Raw genomic sequence first — 24,814 nt, 5'->3', positions numbered from 1 at the left:
AAGTGCAAACCATCCAGTTATTTATGATTCTTGTCTCCTATAGGAGTAAAAGGACTTGTGCATCTTTATGAGACAAAATAATTTAATTAATTAATTTAATTTAATTGTCTACATACAAAATAGCAGTATTCCAATCAAAACTTTGTTCCTGGAGCTTTTGTTTGATATAGGCATGATTGTGAACTCAAACATTAAACGCACATGTATCCAGTTAAATGGTTTACAGTTATACCAAATATTTAAAATAATCATAAAGAAAAGAAGCTTAACGCACCAACTTATACAGGAAACCACACACACAATAAGCCAAATGAGAAAATGGTCCCTATTTTTTATATTTTTCAGTTTAATTCTTATCCATAGATCAAATGGCTCTCTGACATCTGTTCCTTTGCACAATTGACACTCTGGTCAGGTATTTGCTTCTCATGGAAAATGGAAATCAAACCCACAGGAATTGTGTTTTATTACAGATTTACTAGTGACCAAAACCACTACAGTTAATAGCATCAACTAGGCTACAGAATTTGTTATTATAATTAGGAAATTTTAAATAAATAACTCATTTTTTCTATGTACAAAGTACAACACATGCTTTTCTTAGCGTTGTAACAATCATGGAACATAGATACAAATGTATACAACAGGCTTCTGTGGTGAAATGAGAAATGTGCATCTTGACTGAATCCTTGCTACAACAGATTGATAGATAACGACCTATTCTGGTTTTGGATGGGGGGACAACATTGAATAGAGGATTTCGAAAACAAAGGTTCAGAATCAAGTATGAAATGTGATATAGCTTTTTAGGCAGAAAAAAAAAGCTATATTAGTTATTAGTAAGCTATATTAAATTATATTATATTAGTTTAGTTTTCTAGGCTTCCTTATTCAAGAATTAAGTAAACTAGAACTGTTACACAAACATAATACAACTTCCATGACTTTGGTTAACACGTTTGGGTGGCTATCGTTAAAGGCATAACTGTAAAGTTAACACAGTTTCACAGTTCCAAAATTTATACCGATATACAAATATCCACATTAAGATAGCAATCCACACCACATAAACATGATATGGTGATATGAGCAAAAGCTGAGGCGTAACTCCAAGATGCGTGGGTGTATTTATCTACACACCTCCATGGATTTTATTCAGGGACCCACTCAAGGTTATAGGCAGGTGACACGGGGAGATATGGTTCTTCAGTAGCTGATAACAATCAAAGTGTGAAGCCGAAGCAAAGCACTTTATACTGCGTTTCATTTCTTCAAGGGCTTCAAAGCATGAGCTTATTCACAAGCACTGCTAAACACACGATATTATATCCAAAGCCTCTTTCAGTGTTCCATTTCCAACACTTAATTGTGCAGTACGGTAGACTATGAGCAGCTGCTTGATGACTTGTGGAACACTATGTCTCTCTGTCTGCCTGATATAATTAATTTATTATTATAATACATCTTGTTTGGTATTGTTATATATTATTTTGACACACATCATCACCTTTTTGCCCTGTATGCAGCGCAGGGTGCCTGTTTGAGGAACCCATGCAATGAACTTTGCATATCACCCTGTACCTGTAAATTTACATAAAGTTAGTCTAAAATCAAAGCTAAAATCTTTTCAGGCTACGTGTCTTTGCAGACCCTCTCTTCAGCTCTGTGAAGCCACATCTCTAATAGTTTTGCAGTTCAGGAATGTTTTTGTAGAGGTCCAGTGAGTCAGGATTGGAGAATGCTCCTCTTTGTGTCACCTCCCGACCAGCAATCACTTGTTTTACAGCTACCTCCACCTTCTTACCGCTGATGGTATACTGTAGAGGAATGAAATAAAGGCTGTCATTCAACAAAAAGGATTTTTCTATTTGCAGCCTGACAGAATAATATAAAGTTTTTTCATAACTAACTGATAGATTTCTTTTTTTTCTTACAGGAATGTCTCTGGTCTCCAGCAGCAGGGCGGGTACGTGTCGAGCAGACAGAGCTTTTCTAATGGCTCCTTTAATCTTTGCCACCAACTCTGGACTGAAGGGCTTACCAGGTGCCATCTTTAAGAACAAAATAACTCTCTCTTCTCCGTCAGCGTTGTACTGTGGAACACAAAGACTGTCTGACACTTCCTCAAACGCCTCCACTGCAGAGAGGAGAGGAAAGGAGAGGGCAGAGGGCAAAAAGGCAAACCAAAAAAGATGAGACACAGAGAGAAAAAGATGTGAGAGGTGAAAAGAAAATGAGAGTAAAGATTAAAAGAACAGAAAAGACAAAAAGTGTCAAACTAAGCAGCGTGAGTACGTACGGAGAATGGCAAGTGAGTAAACTTTAAAAAGTGGACAATGGGATGGCAAAGTCTTATTTTTCCAGGAACATAAAAAGAACCATGACTCAGAACCATTTTCTTTTATCATCTTACACCCACACCCTACTCCATCTGCAGATAAAGACTCACCAATGTTGTAGATCTCTGAGCTGCCGAATCGGACTCCGTTGGGGTTCAGCGTGCCGTCACTACAGAAAAAACAGATTTTCTAAATTCAGAGCTGGCGTTCCTGTAATTGCGAGCCATTTTGCCACAAATTTCCACAGGAAAAAAATGACTCTACTGCCTAGAGTTGTGACAAAATATCACACAAAAGGGTATGAAGTACATTTAAGCCTGTCCTGATGAATCAATAAAACGTATTGATTGCAGTTAATGGCTGACCTTCTGCCCAGCATGACAATGCCCCCTGTCTTTGGATTGATTTTACAGTAGTCTCCGTGGGCCCACACCCCTACAGAATGAGAAAAGGAAAAATTTGTCTGAAACTTTGATTTTTTTTTTTTGTGCATACTTGAAGAACACATACTGAAAACAAACATTAAAAAATGAAGGAGCAATAAATGCAAATAAAAACAGTTACATAATGTAAGCACAGATAAATTTAAACTGGGCGATATTGCTTAAAGGGTAGCTGTACAGCAGGGGTATTACAGGTGTCTCTTTATGTACATGTAAACTGTAAATATGTTTCTATTTTTACACAACATTTGTGTGGTTACCGGGATATGTAGAAAAGTATGCTTTATGATATTTGCTCTGATTCTCGTCATTCCAGAAGTGTGTTGGCTGGCAGGGGATTGGCTTCAAGCAGACAAGCTCCCCACTCTCTCCCCACACAGGCTTACCTGTTAAAACACATATTTCACAGGAACAGAAAGTTGCGGTGTGTGTTTCCCTGCAACCCATATAAACCTGGGCACACGTCCATATGCACAAACACATAAGCGTATAAGAGACACAGTATAAATCCTTCTCTGATAAAAACAAAAAGAATGTGTGTCGCTCTCAGAGAACCTGATACCTTTAGTGTGTGGTTTCACACAACCCTAACAGCCTCCCTCAGGACGGTGTTATAGGCTTAAAGACTGACTAAAATAATCCCAAACTCTTTCTACAAAACTGCCTTTAAATTATCCTTCAATCCACTCTCCTTTGAGGTGGTGGAGACATGCCAGTACAGCCTGCAGCAGGGAGCTGGGGAAAGAGGGACTGAAATCAATGACAGAAACCTAGAGGGCTTTGAAGACTTCCACCATGATAAAAAATAAATAAATAAAGAACAACACCCTTTTTATTTGAAATTAATAATTTAAAAAAATGTGTTTCGCTAAAGTTGGTCAGTATATTGTTCCAGGGAAAGTTCACACATTCCTTCAGTTACTTTTTGGCCTGGCAAATATATACATATAAGCTCCACCATATATATATATATATATATATATATATATATATATATATATATATATATATATATATATATATATATATATATATATATATATATATATATATATATATATATATAAAGTTATCTTTTTTGTCAAATAGAGGTGGTTAAAATCATAACACAATGAACACGTCCATATATATATATATATATATATATATATATATATATATATTTTTTTTTTTTTTTTTTTTTTTTTTTTTTTTTAAATGCAGCCTGAACCTGAAACTTATTTAAAAGCTGACCACAATCCCCTTGACTCTGTTGCTCTATTGTCCCCATACAGTAAATCTCTTAATTGCTATTGAGGTTGAATGAAACAGAAAGTGGTAGGAGGGATTATTAAATTCTGAAGAGATTCACCCAGAGTCTTACCGTCAGGGCTCCAGGCTTCCACAGCCATGCCGAGATTTCTTGATTGAATCTCACCTCGATACACTGGAACTGTTGGGTTCTGGCCCATGAAACACGACACTATGTCAGTGCCACCTGGGAAAAGAGTTGAGAGAAACCGGGAAGTTTTCCATTATATTTCTGCAACAGACATATAATTTTTCTAAGAAGTTAAAATTGACCAGCTTGTGTCTTAAGTTTTTGTCATTAACGCTGTTGGAGGAACCTTGACCTACAAAAAAGACAGAGCAATGGGAAGTCTGTTAACTCTGTAGCGTCTTAATAAATTCATTGCTGTGGTTTTCATTGTACCCTGAATAAAGTCAGTGAACCCTATAACAGTTATAGCAAGGTTTTCCCATTATAACAGAGTACCATCTGTGTTTCAAAGAGGTGTTCTTTTCTTCTTTTTTTTTCTTATTCCTCAGTGAACATGGAGCTGATGAGCGATTCTAATTGTGATTTCTCCTACAAGCACTGTTGCTCGTCTACATGTATTTTAGCAAACTTTATGCTGGCTTTTTTATTTCTGTTTTAAAAGTGGAATCTCCTCAGCTCTTGCCACAAAGAACCTTGGCCAAACATTACTATTGCCCCTGACCTCTGGATCTTAAACTTTATAAATAATAGTAAGAGCTGTGGTAACAGGAACAGGAAGTTGCTTTGGTGATTCTTCAAGTCTTAACTTTGACCATGTTTGGCATATACTTTTAACGCCTATGATAAAGACAATCTTTAGTTTCCATATTCCACTTATTTATCACCATTTCTGAGGGGTACCAATAATTTTCTCTACAAATTTTAATTTCAAAAACTTTCCAGGAAGGCGTAGACCATTCTTTAATCCTTTAGAGTCATTGGATGTGCCAGTTTAAGATGACCTAGCAGCAAGACGCAGTTTCCTTTTAAATTATATTGAAAGTGCAGACAAAAATAGATTGAAGCCAACAATATCGGGTATGCTTCTGTTTTAGACACATTTTACTGTAAATAGTCAGAAGTCTCTTAGATATTTTATGATGTGATAAAGATAATGAATCACATTTAGTGTGGTAGGACTAGGGTTAGGGTTAGCACATATGATGACTTAGACCTCAAATGGTGAAACTGGTTGGAGGGAGGCAATGTGTACGTTTTTACCTTATTTCATTTAGTTTGGAATACTTGGAATGTACAGAGCCACACCCATATCACGTAACTATGTAAAATATCAGCAAACACTGACCAAGAGACATTATCACACTTAATACCAGTGTCTTGTATTTTTTTGCTCCACACACAGGCAGCATTAGCTCGCTGCTCCACCTTCATTGACCTATATAGGAGTTCCTTCCCTTTGCAGCACTTTCCTAAAACTGTCATGAAGACGCACACATCTATTCATCTCTTTCTACCTTCCAATCATATACCATTTCTGACACGTTCTATTCATCTCCCTTCTTATTGTTTGTTCTCTACCTCCCTATTTCGTTCCACTCTGCGTGACAGATACCATCCATCCATCTCGTTTGCTTTCTCTCAGTTGCTCTATGCCCTTCTACTGCTCCTTCCTCCTTTCTTGCATTTCTTTGTTCTTTACACTCGTTTTCTCCGTCTCTCTTTCTGGCAGGTTCTTTATTGAGCTCTAATTGGCTCCCAGGAGGAAGTAGAAACTTTGTCTTCTGATTAAACACACACACTTATAGTGGGACGATACGCAATTAGATTAATATTACATTTACCTTAATAGGTGAGTACAAACACACAAAAATACATACATACACACACAAACAGAAGCACATTTAAGCCAAAAGTCAATGTGGTTTTCTTGGGATGCCTTCCATCATCTGACATGTAGTGTGCATGTGTGAGTAAGGTGTATATACACAAGAGTGCAACGTGTCACACTGATCTGATGCTCCTAACAGCAGTGACTATTTTGAAGTGAAGAAAAAGGTTTTTTGAACTCCCCAGTTAGTTTTCATAGATTTTTGCACATGTGAGTGCGTGCACGCACATCTTCTTTCATTTGTGGAGGTGTTACTGCTTTGAAAAACTACCTGCACAGTTTGAGGTCAAACAAAGCCACCAACTGAGACAAACCAAGCAACCTACACAGCTAACCTACACATGAATTCATTTATCCAAAAATGAACTGAATTGAAACCAAAAACTAAAGGAAAATTGAAAAGATGACTTGGTAAATACTTCAAAATTAACACAGAGAAGAGAAGAGAAGAGAAGAGAAGAGAAGAGAAGAGAAGAGAAGAGAAGAGAAGAGAAGAGAAGAGAAGAGAAGAGAAGAGAAGAGGCAAAATGGGTGTGGAGAGCTGACATATGGAGAGTCAGATGGAGGTATATTAGGATTGAGTAAATCCAGCAGTGAAAGTGTTAAAATCACCCACTGAAGAGCAACAGGGGTCTGAGGTCCCTGCTGAACAGAAAACACACAAACACTCTCCTGATATACACGACAATCTCCGTTAAAAGTTTTCACAACCCCAAGTAGACTTTAACTGAAGCACATGTTTATACACACACAGTGACACGGGGTAAAATCAGCAAGGGACCCACATATATGAGCATTCAGAACACACACACACAGCATTGACCTCATGGGTCAAGGTTAGGTCGGTTGGCAGCCAAAAGGGTTGCAGCCCTCTGTTGCCCTTGGCAGCAAGATGGAAAGTGACTGGGGCAGGACCTGCTGTTTCGAGTCACACATTCACAAAGAGCCAGCGCTATAATTCCAAAAGGACGAGTCCAGATGAATAACAAATTGGGTCTTCTTCACAATTTACCACTTTAGCTATCATTTTGTTCAAATATTATAACACTATACTGTCAGAGGAACAGCACAGGAACAGGTTGAGCTCTTTGGATACAAAGTCAGAGAGGCAAAGCTGAGATGGTTTGCACATTCTAAATAAAACATGTTTGATGGCCAAGCAGTAAGGTATACAGGCATCTGAAATCTTCTACTTTTTCCCCTCATACTTCTGCTGCTGGAGTATGGCAGTCCCAAAACCTTATGGTAAAATATAATGTAATTTGGCACAATGGCTGAACTGATGCACCTCAACGGCACTGTTGGGATTAAACTCATTTTTCTAATGCCAAAAGCTACAATAGTTACAATACCTACTGTTTCCATAAGCCATTTGACTCATTAAAAAATCTTTACAAAGTAACTATAAAGGATCTTTAAAGTGGAAGAAGAAAACAGTTTTATCTGTTTAGCTAACATGGTTTCTCAGTGCCTCTGTTATGTGATACCATTTAATACTGAACTTGTTTTATTGACTTACTAACGCAATTAAAAAGGGGATGAATACAGCTTTGTATTGAGCTAATAAGCAAAAACTTGTTTTTCCTTGATTCGTTCTATGTGTTTGTCTCATAAAAGTTGTTGATGTGTGTCACAAAATCGTATGAGTTGTTGAGTAACAACCTATAATGCAAACAAACGAAAATGTGTAATTGCCATAACCAACTATTTTTGAAGTTTTCAGTAGATTCTTAAGCCTACAGCAAATTTTGCACAGACCACCTTCCTCACTAAACAGATTTCTTTCTTCACTTATCTTACAGACTCTGCAGAGACACAGATATTTACGACAAAAATAACCTAAGAAAATCTGCTTGCAGATTTCTTCTGTTTATTTTCCATCTCTCACCAGATTTCTGCCTGTGATTGACATTTCAGCTGACGCTTGTGTCCAGCATTTCGACTTACATGTCATTGTGAGCATGTGCAACTTTGCATATGTTTGCTTGTGTATTTGAGGCTATATGCTGTACCCATTTGGGCTGTCATTCACAATGGCTGCGTGTATGTGTATGCAAGCGTGACATTCCAAGCTGCTTCTCAGTGTGCGTATGTGTGTGTGTGTGTTTGTGTGTGTGTTTAATACGTCAGTCACCCAAGCTCTGCTAAATGTTAAACGTTTCAGGACTCACAGAAAGAGACAGATAGCATTCTACTGGCCTGACAACATCACAATGGGCTGAGAAGCACTGTGTGCGTTAGACCCGTGCGTGTGTGTGTGCATGTGCGACAGTTGTGGGTGGTGAGGAATATGTAGCCTTCTATACAATTTATTGTTTTATTATTATGCATCAGTCCTTTTGTGCTTGTGTCAGAGATGCTTTTCTGTTTTAGCTTTAAAATTTCAAAATACAAATACAGTATATATTTTAAATGTTTTAAAATACTTTTTTTTTTAGTTTAAGTATCCGGTTTCTGTCATAAAGACATCGGGAACCAAACAATTTGTTGCTCAGACATCACATTATGCACCAGAATCATCTTGGATATAAATATCTTGATTTGTCAATATATATATAAAATAACATTAGGTTAAATATAAGTAATCTTACATTTACATAATCCTTCTTTTCTTTCATTTTTGTCAGGGATGTTCCTTACAACTAACTTATTAGTTGTTTAAACACGAGAGAAAAAAAAATCAAAGTGGTCAACCAGTCTAAATTAAAGAAAACACTCAGAACACATCTAAAAATAAACACAATCTAATGGACAAGGCTAGACATTGCATTTGTATTTGGGATCAACAGGCTTGCTAGTTTTGCTAGTGTGTGTTCTAATGTGCTCTTCTTCAGTTTTGTGAAAAGCACTTTAGGGGGAATTTCAAAAGGTCAGAAAAGCTCATGTTTCAACAACAGTGAAGTATTGTACAGTTATGATAAATGTTAAACTGGCCAGTTCACGTTCATGTTAGCTGTTAGCTATTAGCAATTACCCGTTTACCAAAAATCTTGCCTTAGGGTGTCACAAGCTAGTGCCAGTGTTGGTCCCAAGCCCAGGTAATTGGGAGGGTTGTGCCTGGAAGAGCATCTGGCATAAGATTTTTGCCAAATCAAATATGTGGATCCAGCTGCTGTGGAAACCACTGGAGAAAAAACAGAGCAGCTGAAGTTACCTTTATCCAATAGCCACCTTAGCCATCTGTTATCATTAAGATAGTGGTTAGCAGCTATGGCTAATATTAAAATGATAACATTAATGTGAGAGCCAGGCAACAAACACCATCAGTCCTGTCTGCAGAGTTGTAATGGATGGTGTTAATTTTACAGAATAAAACAATTACTTAAGTCTAAAAAATGCCAAGTTTCTCTGAAAGTACCAGACTGAAACTGAGGAAAGTCTAGACACAAGATAACAGCCTACCTGACTAACTGTATTTGATTGGTAATTAAAATGTGGAGCTTAGTCACCAGATGTACAGAACCACAATTTTTTTAAGTAACTTGGAAATAGTAATCTCCGATAGTATTTTATCAAGTATTGAGTAGTTTCTTGGGTATCAGTTTATCAGTAAATTCAAGTATGATCACTCACTGATAAAAGCTAGCATATCACAAGTTGTCCTCAATGTAGCTACAATGCAGCTATTATTCTTAATCAAAAACAGGAGAAAGATGAAATGGAGTATAAAGGATACTCGATGGCTGAATCAAATTAAAAATAAACAGAACTTGGTTTCATTTGTTAGTGAACAAAACAGACAACAGGTCTTTAGCAATAACTGGAGAAAAAACAACAACAGCTGGCACGATTAATCTTTACTTATTGTGCAGGCATTTCATGCATTATGTTCCTAGTTAAGTAGCTATTAATTTGAAGCGCCACAGATTGTCTGTCAAATTTTTATAAAGAATATATTATAGACAATAGTTTTTTTGTCAAACCACAACCTGATTAGCAGAAAATGCACTAATATGCACCTGTTGAATATTTCATTCATTAAAAAAGTATACTATAAATTGTTCTTATTGAGTAAAAGCTTGACATTTTTAAATTAATTAAAACTGTAATATTAATGTCTAAGACAAATATTTATCTACAGTTCTTTTTAATGATTAAATGATTTTGTGTCATAATTCTAAATAAACATTATGTTATTCTTAAATTCTTAAGTATTAGAAAAATAATATGTGTCCTAGCAGGTTATGTGTTATTGAGTCACCTGAAATGGAGCCCAGCAGCACGGTGCTCTTTATGCAGCGGTAGACATAGTCGTAGATCTGAGGTTTGAGAGGAGATCCAGTAGACAGGATAGTGTGGAGGGACTGGAGATTGTGTGTTTCCGCTAGAGAAGGAAAACACAAAAGGTAAAAATAAATAGCGAAAGAAGATGAACAAAAAACTCCGTAGTTTAGTTATTAGTAATACATAACTGTGTTTGAAGTCACTTTTTGAATACAACCTAAAATGTTCCTAAAATGTTGAGTGTTAAAAATTCAGTGAGTTCCGGAAGTACAATAAATTTGGATTCATTAACTGGTCAAAAATAATGTGGGCAAATTGGAAAATCTGAAAAGATTATTTGGGATTCTCATTTGCTTCAAGAGAGCAAATGAGCAAAAACATTGGTTTTTGATCAGACTCAATATGCAGTTTACCTGCTTGTATTGAGACAACAATAGTCACACTTTTATAGTGAGGCTGCACATATTTTAGAATTACTGGTCTGGGATCAGTTATCACAGTGGTTACCCCCCAAAAAAAACAACCCAAACCTAACCAAGTTGGAGTCACCAATCATTTGAACCAATTTAGTAAACCAAACACATAAAATGGGTATTCACATTTGAACAGCTGTGGCTTGTTGCACCCCAACTTGTTGTGTTATTGTAGTTTGCCACCCTGATGTGACAGAGCATGCAACGTACCGCACACATCGCTTTAGCCATCCTCAAGATCCATGTCCATGTTCTCTGTCACACACATATGCCCAAACCACAAGCCAATAACACTCTGGGAACTAATAAGGTTCCAGCAACTGCCCCTTGCTCTGCGCACACACACACAGTTGGACTTTTGCTACCCCCCACCATGCCTCCAGGTGTCCAGTCCAAATGTCATCCTAGGGAAAAGGGCCTCTCCGCTGGGGCAGCCAGTGAAGAAGCTCCCACTATCCTCCTCGGGCCAGTGGAGGCATGCATGTACGCACGCACGCACACACACACACACACACACACCAACATCTCCCTTTGCCACGCTCTCTTTCTCTAATAAGCATCCAAATGCACACACACAATGCCAACTGGATCAAGTGGCTGGCTGACTAATAGGGGTGGGGCAGCGAGCGGGAACAAGAGAGCGAGACAAGCACAGAGACACAGCAATGTTTTATTTTTTTTATGCCTTTCTGTTTAGTATTAGAATTAGGAATGGGTTCAGCTCATTTAAAGTTAAAGAGAGACGCACAAACAAGGGCAACAAATGCAGATTTGTGGCGATTATCAGAATGCACTGTGCTACATGGTGACACTTGGTATATGCAAGTTTTTTCTGTTTGCACTTCTGACAGAAAAATTGTTAAGCCTGGTGGCTGCAATTTAGCCATACACTACAAATGTTATTACTGCAATGTGTATGGATGACACACACAGAGCTCTTAACACACACAGCTGGTTTGGTACTTTACTTTCTTGGAATCCTATTTCAGTGTCCCACTATTTCCTGTACATTGTACTCCTGAGTGTAGATGGACAACAAAGTAAATTTAGACTAAACTCACATTAAAACCATTATATTTTGATTTGATGAAAATCATGTAATGTTTCTTATATGCCATATAGGCTTAATAAATCCTGGACTTCACTGTGATTTCTTCATGTTTGTTTTAATTTTTCCAGCTGGCAGCGGATGTTTAAACCCATCAATTTTCTTCCACAAATTAGGATAACAGTTGGGCTACAGCCTATCCCAGCTGCCATAGGAAAAGAGGTTGGGTACACCCTGGACACAATGCCAATCTAAAGAGAGTTAACACAGAGAGACAAACAGCTATTTCTGCTCACATTCACACCTATGGCCAATAAGAATGTCTTCAGGCTGTGGAAGGAAGCTGGAGAGAGAACCCACGCAGACATGGGTGGAATACAGACAGCCTGTGGATTCGAACCCAGGACCTGTGAGGAAACAGTGCTAACCACTGTGTTACTTTAGAAGTAGCTAAAAATCGCCCCCAAAAACACAAGTGACTATAGTTTCGGTAGAGCAGTTCATCCACTTACTGAAAGGTTGGTGGTTCCCTGGTCTGTATACCCAAGTATCTTTGCCCAAGATACGTAATCCCAAGTTAGGGGTGGGCGGTATAAACAGTATATGGTAGAAACGATATGAATTTGGCCAGCAGTAGAGATTTTGACCATACCACTCTACCGCGATAGCGCATGTTGCTAGGCTACGAAGCCGGACCGCTTGATGGATTGTCGGAGCATTACGGCTACCGTAGTCGGGAGCCTCAATGAGTAATACGTACTGTGCTTCAACATAATATTACTGCATTGTGTGTGTATAACCTCTTTTTAGGTTTTATGGATATTATACATTTTTATGCTAAGGATATGTCGGCCAATTTCCACTGGAAATGCCTTTTGGTTAAACTGTCAGCAAGGAATTTGCATTTGCACTGTTAAATTTTTATATAGCTTTAATGCACATAAAAAACGGCTGCTTGTTTAAGTGAAAATACATAGATGGGGTTTTTTTTGCACTAATAAAGTTGTGGAGGAGACAAAGTATTTTGTCTTGTGCCAATTATATCGTCAGTTATATCGTTATCGCAAATTTTCAAATAGATATTGTGCTAAATATTTTTGGCCATATTGCACCGCCCTATTGACATATCTATTGTAGTAGTAAGGAGGTGGACTACAATATCAAGCTCAACTGCAATCTGATCAGATCTTAATGCCAGCCCACATCGATCGATGGCTAATTGGAAAATCTAATATATTTATATCAATATAGTTAATCTGCGTCAGACTGCCTGGAGTGAATGCATATCTGCAGGTATCTTTAAAAACCACCTCCACCACAGCTCCTTCTTTTATGCTGTGTTTCACTTAATCAATGTAATATCTGCTTTCATTGATGCTTGTTCTATTTTGTGCTAACATCTATGGATGTGGAAAGGCTGGGAGGTGTACAGTCCCAGAATAGAGGTATCAGATATAAATTACTGCAGATGGAAATAACTGTCTCTCAAACTATAGTTTTGCTGTCTAAAATATGGCTGTGTGAAACTGAAATATAGCTTAACTAATTTAACTAGAATTCCTGTTGCTTTCCAGTGAAATGAACACCTACAATAATGCGAAACAGGTATAAAATCTAGAATTCTTACAAATAAGGAAAACCTGATGGAAGTTACTCTATAGCAAAGACTAACAACTGTGCTGTGATAGTGTTTTGTTCTAACACAATACAGTATCTAATTTGTTGCTGCACAAGTTCCAAAGAGTAACCACTACATGAAAGCTAGCAGCAAGTCAAAAAAAAAAAAAAAAAAGCACCAGCACAGCTCTGGTTATCTGTCCAGATCTTTTTCTTTCTCTAGAAAGTTGTGTCACTAAAAGCAATTAGGTGGACCTATCCATGACTCATATGAAAAATCATAACAGCCTTTTTATCCTTTTAATTCAGTGTCATACTCCAGAACATAGGGCAAACTGTTATTTCATCCAGTTAATGGAATAAAGGACATTCAGAGTCAAACAACATTACTATTATAATCATTACTGTGTCCATCTGCTCTTATTGCTACAAATTCCATTCTCATAAAGTAGGTGTGTATGTCTATATGTCTGTGACCATGCTCACATATTTATTTTACTCTCTTCTATCCATGAACACAACTTACAGGGTGTCAGGTTCCTCTCCTGCAGCACAGACAGCCACTTGGCCCCGGTACCAAAGATAGTGATGCTGATGAAGAAAAAAAAAAAAGATAAACATTATTCAGTTTGCCAGAAGTAGCGAGTGTTCTCATATACTTTGAGAAGAAAAAGGAAAAAAAAGAAGAAAGAATTTGCGTCAGTGTTGCCAACACTGACAGTCATTGCAAAAGGCCTCCTACATACATGTACTATATTCTGCATTGTGACAGCAGGAACTCCGAACAACAGAACCAAGCTAGCAGACTTTATGAGTGGGGGTGGCATAAATATTGTTGCCAAGTTTCACTGCAATCTGGCTGGCTATTTTGGAAAGATGCTGCTGGACAAAGTGATGGATGAATAAGTGATAGATTCACAAAGCTGCCAATGATCCTTGTGACATCACAATCTTTACCATCACTGGGATATTCCTGAGTGTGTCAAACACAATTAAACATATCCTGTTTTAGTTCTTGGATGCTTTTGATTAATATCTTTAAACAAGAGACGCGGTGAACAACTGCAAATATTAAGAGAAGCATTTTTAAATTCTCAAGGAGTTTTGTATATAAAACCCTCACAAATCTGTGACACCCGTTACACCAACAGGCCAGTAGTCACTGTCAATGATGAGGATATATACATCCTGGACAGGGAGGAACGCTGATTTGAGCAAGGAGTCAAGGAGGACATTTACGTGAAAAGGGAAAGACCATCTCTGAATCGAGGAGGGGGCGTAAGGGTACATCTTTCACCACCTTACAATGCTGTTATTGCAGTAATTCACCAACTCTCTATGAATGGTACTCATGGCAATTGATCAATGGTCATTGACCAGTGGCCATGACAATTTTCAGATTATTGATCATGAAACGGACCTCATGGCCCATTGTTAGTCAGTGGTGCTAGTTTCAGTCATTATGTAAATGTAATGTTTAAAAGGTTGGGAAAACCTGCAATGAAAATGAAGAAGTCACTTGGATGAGTGACGAAATGTTTCTCACACTGAAAATGCTGCATCCAGATGAAGAGAATCAATTTTTGGGGGTCTCTGAATTCTAAAAATGTGACACTTTAGATATTAAATAGTATGAAGATTATTTAGATACAAAAACATTGTACATCGTTTTAAACCAACATTTCTTGGTTTAAAAAAAAAAAAAGGTTAAGCTTATCTTCTTCGTAACATTTGCCAGATTGTTTGCAAGTACTCTACTCTTTATGGGTTTCAAAACATTTTTCAGTTGTCCCATGAAATCCATTGCCAAGAAACACATGCATGAGTGCAATAAAGCCCTTATATATCTGTATTAACATCACTGTACATTACTTTTAAGGCAACGGTCAAGTAACTTCTGAATACAATATTTGTGATACTTGAAAGACCTGCCAGTCTGCTTAAGACTTTGGTGCTGAGACTGAACTGTAACATGGCTTCACTTGTTGCCCTGAATCTATGCAGACAAGGCATAATTTCATTGTATCTGCTCTGAATGCAAAAACATAAAAAGGGCAACAGTTATTCAGCAGACCTTTGCCCTTAATCCCATGTGCTCCAGTGGAGCTGCTCAGTAGTCTGGTTGGACAAGGAAGCTCCCAGCAGGGGAGTGTGTGCCACTGTGTAAATGTAAAGGAAGGTGATGTTAAAACAGCTTGTGTGCTCATCCTTCTAGACAGATAACATTTTAAAAAGGAAAGAAAGGGGGAAAAAAAACTGGCATGGACAACTTTCAACTGGGTAAATACAAAAGAGAGCTGAAAAAAAAAAAGACAAATTGCTTCTTTTTTAGATGTTTTGCAAGAAAATTGTTCAGATGAGAATGTAACAACACAACGGTTGCTCACAACAATTCTGGGAAAAATAATTTTAGAAAGTTTTGTCTGCGTGAATTGATGTCACCCTGACAGCTGACAACAGTTGGGAAACGTGGATGGTAAGAAGCGACAAAACGTCACTTTTGTGTTCCCCTGCAGTTTTAATTTTAAAACAAAGGGCCTTTTCAAGCCTGTCTGTAAATGGGTTTATTTGTGTCTCAGTCTATGTCTTGCTGTCTTTTTAAGTTATTTTTGTTGACATTAAATCAATCAAATTTCATCCATCGCTATGGTAACCATTTATGTCAATCATAAAAAGGGCTGTCTCTATAAGAACAAACAAAACAACAGCTTGATGAACAATAATCAGGAATTGTTTTGCAGTGCAAGATCTCCTTTGCTCTCGGTGGCTCGTTTTGATTAGTGGTGATAGGGGTAAATGAAGAGAGTGAGGATTTGATAACGGTCTCAAGATGCAACATGAAGTATGATTACGCAACTGTTGTCAGTGCTCTTACTGCCAACTCACACTGAATCAAGTGTTTTATCTTGTTTTACCTTGTGAGTCTAATGTTATATCACACTATGTGTAACATTAAATGTTAAACCTATCTGACGTGATCAGACCTAACCAGACTTGGATGGCCATTTTCTGCAAATCCGGGAAAGAAGAACTGGGACCAGTAACAATGGTTTATGACATTCATACAAAAACTGTGTTTCACTCTTGTCGTCCTGAAAGCATGCCAGTGTTCAGTGTTTTGTGGACCACCCATTTGGCACAGCTATAATACCTCAAGGGCACCAACTGTACATGATGGAAAACCAAAATGAATGCTAAATTTTCAAAAGGTCCTTCTCCACCAGCATTTGATTTAAGATGGAAACTTACAAGACTTTGGGAAGACAACAGAGGAACGTAAAGTATAGAAAGTACAAAAGTAGAACTATAGTGTCTAAAGTGCCTACGCCTTAGACGTGTGCTTTCAAGCTGTACTTCTCATTCACTTACAGTGTGGTTCATAATAAGGTAATAATATATTTCATGATATTAGAAATCTAAGAAGATTCAAACAGAAGAAAATATTAGAAAACAACATACTTTATAATACTTATGTATTATTTTGTCAGTATTTAATTAAGTTCTTTTAAAAATCGATTTTTTAAATTCATAGAATCTGTACTTCATCAAATGAATTTACAAAATAATTTCCAGTGAAATACACTGCAAATGTATCAAATCCTTTAAATATTAAATATAGTGTGCTTGTTTTAGTGTAAAGGAAAAAAGAAGAAGATCACACACCAAGCAATTTAGACATATCGATAGACTAATGGACGTTTTTTCTGCATTTTGCATGCAGACCCTTTTTTGTTCTCTAAACCTACATACAGACAGTCATTATCCATCCTACCTATCATCTCTGATCCGCATATGAAATTTTTGGTTTCTGGCTACCATGGAAACAGTCTCTCTATTCTGATTGGAGGCAGGTGGCCAGGTGTAGCTGCTAATTGGGTGCTTGGGATGGAGGGTGGAGGAGAAGCTGTGAGTCTCTGTTTGTCAGAGTGTGTGACAGCATGTGCAAATATACCCGTGTCTGTTTCAGGGAAGACATGTTACTGGACGCTACTAAGTCAATAAAAGACACTCAGGAGCAATCAGACACAAGAGCACCTCTGAGCAATTATCATGGTAATGTGTCCCTACGCGTGTCGTGATGTAGCAATTGAAGCTCCACTTGTCAGTGGAGTTTACAAATTATTCTCACACTTGTTCTCCATCACAGTAAGTTGTTTGAATATGTTAGAGATATGAAGCATTGTCCTCTTCACATGTGCGTTAGACTAGAAAGAACAATGAGTAACTCCTGTTTGACAGTACATTTGTTTATTCAAATGTGAAACTTTAGTGTAATTGCTATAGTTTACACTCTAAAGCTGCTAAATCAACATAACCTGGTAACCTGGATTTCAAAATTAAAGTCGTGACATTCTTTATAAGGTAAATATTGCATTTTGGATGTAAAAGAATTGTTAATTATGTTAATTAATTATGTTAAAGATTTGAAGATACCAGAAAATCCCATTACAGATAAGCTTTGAGTGCTCAAATACAGTAGAAAGCTCTGTGTACGAACTATTTACCATGTACGATAGATAGATGGATCCAGCTTGAAGAAGTGGATATTTTAATTGTTAAGCCCACATGTCTAAAACTGTAGCTGAGCTGGCAAGATGCAATCTGTTAAACTGTCTGTACTGTACTGAATCTCTTCCAAAGAATAAAATTAATAAATAACTGAGAATTTCATCTGGCAGTAATTAAAGATAAGACTTCCACACGGCAGTCGCTGGCACAAGCGTGGAGGAGGAGTTTTCCTGGACATAGTAGTTCAAAACATAATGAACAAAAGATTGAAGGGAAAACCCTTGAATAAATCTTGTGGCCACTTCATACATAGAACCCATTGAATAGAATTTTTTTTTGGCTCTCCTCAGAAATAATGCTAATTCAGTTTTCACTCTGGCTGGTAAATCAACTAAAGTATGACACCTTACTGTAATACATTTAGTGACTGACTTTCTTCCTTGAAAGACTTGGAATGCCTTCCATTCAATTAAATGTTTGTATTTCTTGCTTGTCTGAATGTTTTACTTTAGAGATGACATCCAAATGAACATTTTCCATCACTGGGTCCTTTTAGGTATTCAGATCCCTTCATGGCTTTTGGCAGTTTTTACCACTGCCTAAGTAAATACAGCTTTCTGCTTTTCATCAAAGCCCCATTGTGACCCATTACTAGTGGTAATTTTCCCTTCCAAGCTCTAAAAATTCTTGAATTTTATTTCATTTCATGACCATTGATATTCTGATCGGTTAGTAACCCAGCTGCATAACTGCACACCTAGAAAGTTTGATTGCAATCAGAGTATTACCTTTGGATTAAGATAGCAAATGTGATACTAGGCTATGAAGATCTATACTTGGCAAAAGATCTTAGAGCTATTTGTGTGTGTGTGTGTGTGTGTGTGTGTGTGTGTGTGTGTGTGTGTGTGTGTGTGTGTGTGTGTGTGTGTGTGTGTCACTGCCACAACTAAAAGATAACATGAATAGCTTTTTAATAAGAATTTAAATGTCTCTGATATTTGCCTGAATCCCAACACTGAAATTAACTCAGAAGCAGAAAGGGAAGACTTCTAAAAATACTATTATCTCTAATGAAGCTTACAGGATGTTTCTGAGGGACAGCTGCAGGGAAGAAAAGAGGAGACATGAAAACATAATACTCTTTTAATAATATTGTGCGGTGGAATTCAGAACTAGTCTTCCAGCCTTGTCAACCCTTTCCAGTTTATCTGGATGTTGCCTAGCAACACAAACAGAAATTTAGAGGCCCAGAAACAATTTCATGACATTTAAAATAGGAGACTGAGATCAAAATTGAAGCGAATTAATGACAGATATTTTTATGTGATTTATATGTGGCATTTTGTGGACTGGATTGCAACAATGTGGTCTCGAAGTATTGGTGGTAGATTTTTTTCTGCCTCATAACCATAACAATTTACTTGTACACAAAGTACAAGTAAATCAATATGTGCAACCAATTAAAATAAACATCTCTACAGAGATGCTCCACAAACCTCAGCCTCCCCTCACCTTTTTTTTTTTTCTTTCCACATCATAAACACAGCAAATGTGCTCCAACTGCTAATCTTTTCCTATAATTTAAAATTATTTTATTCAGCATAAATTCAGCTGTTAAATCATTATCATGAAACACTAACCAATAAAACTCAAGGCAAAATGGGGATGCTTCAGTGTATGTTCCACACTTCCTGGGGCTCTAGCAGATTTAGTCCCAATTAAAATGTCCACCTTGAATTGAGAAGATCAATCTGTGACAAAATTCATGTCAGTCTTTCCCAGAGGATTTTTATTTTAAACATAGCACTAGAAACTTGCTAATAGCGCTGACATCAGCTCTTAGCTGATCTTCACACAGTTTAAAAGGTTCTATCCATCTTTCTGTCATGGTGGTAGTCTTTCATTAAATTACGTGGGTATTTTTGCTAACCGCACTCTTACCTTGCTCATTGAATCGTTCCATGACATACAGGGCCATAAGCATCTGGACAATTCTACTTTTTTGTCATTTTGCTTCTTTTTTCCCCAGAACTGTGCGGACACTTTTAGATGTTTTCTGGCAAATTATAATCTGCTCTTCTTGTTCTTGACTGTAACCAGTGGTTTGCACTCTATTTATAGCCATTAAGACATCTCTTGATTGTAGACTCTGACAATGATACGCTTCAGAGTACCAGTATTCTTGATTTCGGTTTTCTTAATAAAGGAAATAATTCTGCGATTATCTGCTTTAGTTGTGTTTCTGTAGTCTTTCGGGCCTTTTGCCGTTAAAATTTTTCTATCTCTCTGATTTATTTATTTTAGGTTTTAACCTACAGTAATAAGAGCCTTCTTTAATTGCATCAATCTCTTTAAACCTAATTTCCAGTATGCTACAAATTCTGCACTTTTGAGTCAACTCCAGATCTTTTATCGGTTTAATTTGTGATGGAATAATGAGGGCACAGGCCTCATCTGGCAATGAAGCTGCTTGTGTGTCAATTGTCCAGTTACAACTATGAACAAATATGGCTGCAATTTCTAAACAGCTAATGCAATACGTTTGTTAAAGCTCCTGAATTAAAACTGAAAATCTGACATCTTGAATGTTTAACTTAAAGATTATAGATCCTAATATATCCAATCACTGAAATGACTACTAACAATGAAATTTGGTGTCAGGACCTACATACTGATCCTGTTAATAGTTTCTGCAGGAGTACTTTTTCTTGGCACTTGAGCTACTCCCCATGTGTCAAAATGTTCTCCCCATTATTCCAATTCTTGCTGAAGGCAATATGCCATCTCTGAAGATGGGTCTGCTACCTTAAAGGGTTTTGCTTTTGCTGACCACAGAACATTTCTTTTTCAACTACAGCCTGGCTGAGCATATAAAATAACGCACAGTTACAGTCAGGAACCCCACATAACAAAATATATGACTGTTGCTCGAAATTGTGCAATTGCTCAAAAATGCTAAATACAGGCTAGTAAATATAAGCGACATTGTTTTTTAATTAAATGCAATTCACAATCCATGTAGATGGACTGCTACTAAGTATAAGAAAAGCAAATATTTCTGGTGTAATAATAAACCATTAAGTGTTACTGGGCATTTCTTTGGGGCAAGTTACATAATACAGTTTACTCTATCATCTTTATCATCTCTATCTTTCACTTTTTGAACACTTTCTAACTATAATCTCAATTCTTTAAAATTGTGGCAGTAGGTTATTACAGAGAGACCATTATCATATATTATTTTTAATGAATAAATTACTGTATTCAGAATCTATCAAAAATACTCAATATCAGTTTTGTTTCCAGTGGATGATCAAATATACTGCTGGTCAAAATAGCATATCATACTACTGCTGGAAACTTGTATATTGTATTTTGCAGGCAATTATCCCCTGCTATTTTCCACTTTCTCACAGACCATTATGCCATGTCCTAAAACTAGCATTTTAATTGGAAATGCTATGAGTATATCTACTGGAGCAGAGCACTTGCATAGCTTTTGAGAAGATCTACATAGCAAACAATGAGGAAAAATATGTGCTGACCATCTTCTCTATCATATTTGAATCAATTAATTGCTTCTCTGCATGCATACACTTGAATCCTTGGTCTTTATCCCTTCTGCAGTCAAATGATAACAGGGGTTTAAGGTTGTGCTGGTGGATGATGATGTCAGGGAGTAACACGGGTCAAAGCGATTGGCAACTGCTTGCCAATTTATGCATTAAATTAATACAAATATTATAAGATCCATAATAAATTTCCTCTGCCTTGCTGTAGTTTCATGTTGCATATCTACAAATAACTGACACGTGCAACACAGATGTATCTCTGTGTGCACAGACACTCGCACACACCTTCTCAACTTCATGCCCAGACTTCTGCATGCCTTCAAATTAAGTTTTAGAGTGGAGCAACAACACCGATCAATAAACATCACCATCATCATTATAATCATCAAATGAGAGAGAAACAGAAGGATATTTCTGACTGCTCGTTTAATTTTTAAATTGGAGTGTAATGTGTGTAGATTTGCAGATACATTTGTTTATCACTTCTTAGCCCCGCACCATTTTTTTTTTCATAAAAAAAACAAAACAAACTCTGCTTCAGCATCAGAGTACAATGCAGAGTGGAGGACAGACAGATGAGATATTTTACACAGAAAAAAATAAGTTGACAATGTAGTCAATTAGATCTAAGGGAAAAGTAAAGAGCGTGCATAAAAAGGCTAAAGGTGTTACCCTAATGAGTGTATGTTAACCTCTCTGACGCCGATCCTATTGGTTATCGCTGATGTCACAGGGCAACGACAGAAGAACTGAACTACGAAGCAGATCATCCAGTTCTACAGAGGATCAATACCCAGTTTAACATTTAGTATTTTTGATTCTAATAGTGGTGGTGGGAGGTGTGTTTAGGACATTTACCAAGATAGAGGATTTGCTGGAAATATTGACATTGTAGACTAGACAGTTTTAACAACGTCAAACTCTCGAATCCCAGTAGCAAACTCACCTTTAAATCTTGTTTTACATTATCAATTTATCTCGATGAAGCAAATTTACAGTGGGAAAAAAAAAAAACATTGAATCTCTGAATTTGATAAATCTTGACGAGCTTCTAAACCATGTTTCCAATGTGGGCATGACATTCAAAAATGAAATGAAATTCCTGTCTTAATATGATCCACATTGTGCATCCTTTGAGGTGAACGTCCTCTGAATTGAATACCCAGATCCAGGTTTCGGTATCTGCGTTTGTCTTGCATGGGTTTTTAGGTTCATCCAAATGAACATCACCATCAATCTCCACATCAAAAAGCTTAAAGGACTGCTGACCCTGCTGACTTGGAACAGCCTGTTCAGCTGAGCGCAACACTTCACTGTGCACTTTCAAAATGACAGCAAGGCAGCTCATTTGTGACGATCAATAATGGAGTTCGGGGTGTCTTTTGTAAGTTTGAGCTGGTTTCTTTTTGAGATATGTGAAACTATAATTATGTTTGGTCCAAATACCGATACATCACATGGTAAAACTGTCACATAGCTGCTGCCTGGTGGCTTGTGACATGACAAGTTTTGGGAAATATTAAAAACCTGTTTGTTTTTTGTTTTTCAAACATATTTTTTTATTCATATAAATTTGTTTAAAATATTCCAAAAATATAAGTTATCTCAATTACCACTATATGTTCCCTTCATTTCTTCCATTTCCTCCTTTACAAACAATCCTTCGTTTTGAGATGATTTTCCTTTATCTCTTCTAATTTCATAAGTAATAAGTTATATTAATTGTTAAATATTAATGTGCTGCTGCTGATGTTAAATATTGTGTGAACATTTACAAGGGTCCCAAAAAACAAAACTGTATGATTTTCTCTGTATTCTTAAGATCTATTTTCTCAGCACTATACAGTTAAAGGAAAACTCACTTGTTCTTATCCCTTATTAAGAATGCTGTGTTTCCCAGACTTCAGGTCCAGTAAAGCTACAATAGATGTCAGTACGATCTATTAAGAATTTGGAGTGTCCATTTTTTAGACAATTAAGGCACAATGGTTTATCATTTCAGCCCTGGTGCCAAAACCTAAAGCTTCACTTACTAAAGTACAGTCTCAGCAGGTCAAAACATTGAAAACGCTAAGAAATATAAACAAAAATGTTAAAAACAACTTATATAATAAGTACAAAGAGCATATCCTCTTTCAGCACAGTTAGCCACTGTCATTTCCTTTTTTATCCTCCCCATGCGTGCATGCATGCATGCATGCATGCGTGCGTGCGTGCGTGTGCGGCTAACTCACCCCAACTGGTCTGTCAGGTTCCACAGTACATTGGGAGTCGGCATTAGTGGTGAACCATCATACAAAACAACAGAGGCTCCCACTGCCAGTGCAGATACCAGCCAGTTCCACATCATCCAGCCAGTCTAAGACCACACATGCAAACACAGTGGTCAGTTTATCTGGTATAAAACACCTTTCGTCTTAACACGGATAAAGCAGAGTGTAGCAAAATGGACATCTGCAGCAGACTGTGATTCACCTGATTATTTTTCTCATTTTACTGCATGCTGAGATACTGCTTTGGCACCTGTCTTCACATGCGAATAAAGTGAATTTTGGTTCTGCTGCACAAAAACTGTCAGTGAAGAGACTTTTACAAAACCGCTGAAACTGCTGAAACTCAGTAAATTAATCAGTTTAAAGAAAATGTCTCAAGAAGTTAAATTTATTTTACGCCGGTATTGCCAAACATTTGATGAGTTGTTGCTTTTCATGATGTTTATCTTCTGACTTGCTCTAAATAATTATCATTTGTCCTTCTGACTGCTTTTTAGGAATAAAATACGCTATTTAGATACATCGACTAAAGATTGTTATGTATATATTTCAACAGATTACTTGAATCCAATAGCTGGAACTTCACTGAAATTTAAGTTGGTGCACGCTTGGACACCACATCAAAAAAAAAAACTGTCAGATTTTCACATAATCCAATGAATACTTTAAAAAAAAAACATGAGTAAAAGAAAGTAATCTCAGACTTTTCAACCCGACTTGCACATGAAAAGTTAAACTTTTAAACATTACACACCAGCTGGTATTTGAAAATATTCAAACCATGAGTGTGTCACTTTGAACAGGTTGTGAGCTTACCGTAGTGTAGTAAATGATGACATCACAGCTGGTCATATTGCCATGGAGAATGTGTTCTTTCAGGTGCTGGATGAGAGAGCCCTAAAAAGACAACAAGTATTAGAGACTAACGAGTAATCTAATGATCTAATGGTCGATTTATCTCATTATTATCTGTGAGTAAAGTTTAGTTCATTTGAGCTGACACAAATTTGACACGTGTCACTCATATTTAAAAAATTCTATGCAACAGTTCTGACAAGGCCTCGACACATGACACTTTATTTTTAGACTAAAAGGGAAGTTTGTGGTTAAGTGTTACAGTCTCCAGCACATCACAGCTGGGTACATTATTATTGCTGGTGAAGGGTA

The 24,814-nt window shown here is 37.0% G+C and overlaps 1 protein-coding gene across 1 annotated transcript in view; it reads right to left on the bottom strand.

Annotated features, from left to right (window-relative positions):
• Positions 1–317: 317 nt before the first annotated feature.
• Positions 318–24,814, bottom strand: part of aacs (acetoacetyl-CoA synthetase) — a 40,371-nt gene continuing 15,874 nt past the window's right edge. Inside the window, exons 9-18 of the mRNA XM_004546916.5 lie at positions 24,464–24,544; positions 23,609–23,733; positions 13,820–13,884; positions 10,133–10,255; positions 4,146–4,259; positions 3,043–3,168; positions 2,705–2,774; positions 2,450–2,508; positions 1,935–2,137; positions 318–1,817 (exon numbers count right to left, since the gene is read on the bottom strand). Of these exons, the coding sequence (XP_004546973.2) occupies positions 1,680–1,817; positions 1,935–2,137; positions 2,450–2,508; positions 2,705–2,774; positions 3,043–3,168; positions 4,146–4,259; positions 10,133–10,255; positions 13,820–13,884; positions 23,609–23,733; positions 24,464–24,544 (1,104 nt within the window). The 3' untranslated portion in view covers positions 318–1,679. The remainder of the gene's footprint in view (positions 1,818–1,934; positions 2,138–2,449; positions 2,509–2,704; positions 2,775–3,042; positions 3,169–4,145; positions 4,260–10,132; positions 10,256–13,819; positions 13,885–23,608; positions 23,734–24,463; positions 24,545–24,814) is intronic.

The sequence above is a fragment of the Maylandia zebra genome, linkage group LG12 (assembly GCF_041146795.1).
Source record: "Maylandia zebra isolate NMK-2024a linkage group LG12, Mzebra_GT3a, whole genome shotgun sequence".
Taxonomy (NCBI): domain Eukaryota; kingdom Metazoa; phylum Chordata; class Actinopteri; order Cichliformes; family Cichlidae; genus Maylandia; species Maylandia zebra.
The sequence above is the reverse complement of the archived record's forward strand: the minus strand, read 5'-3'. Positions and strand labels throughout refer to the sequence as shown.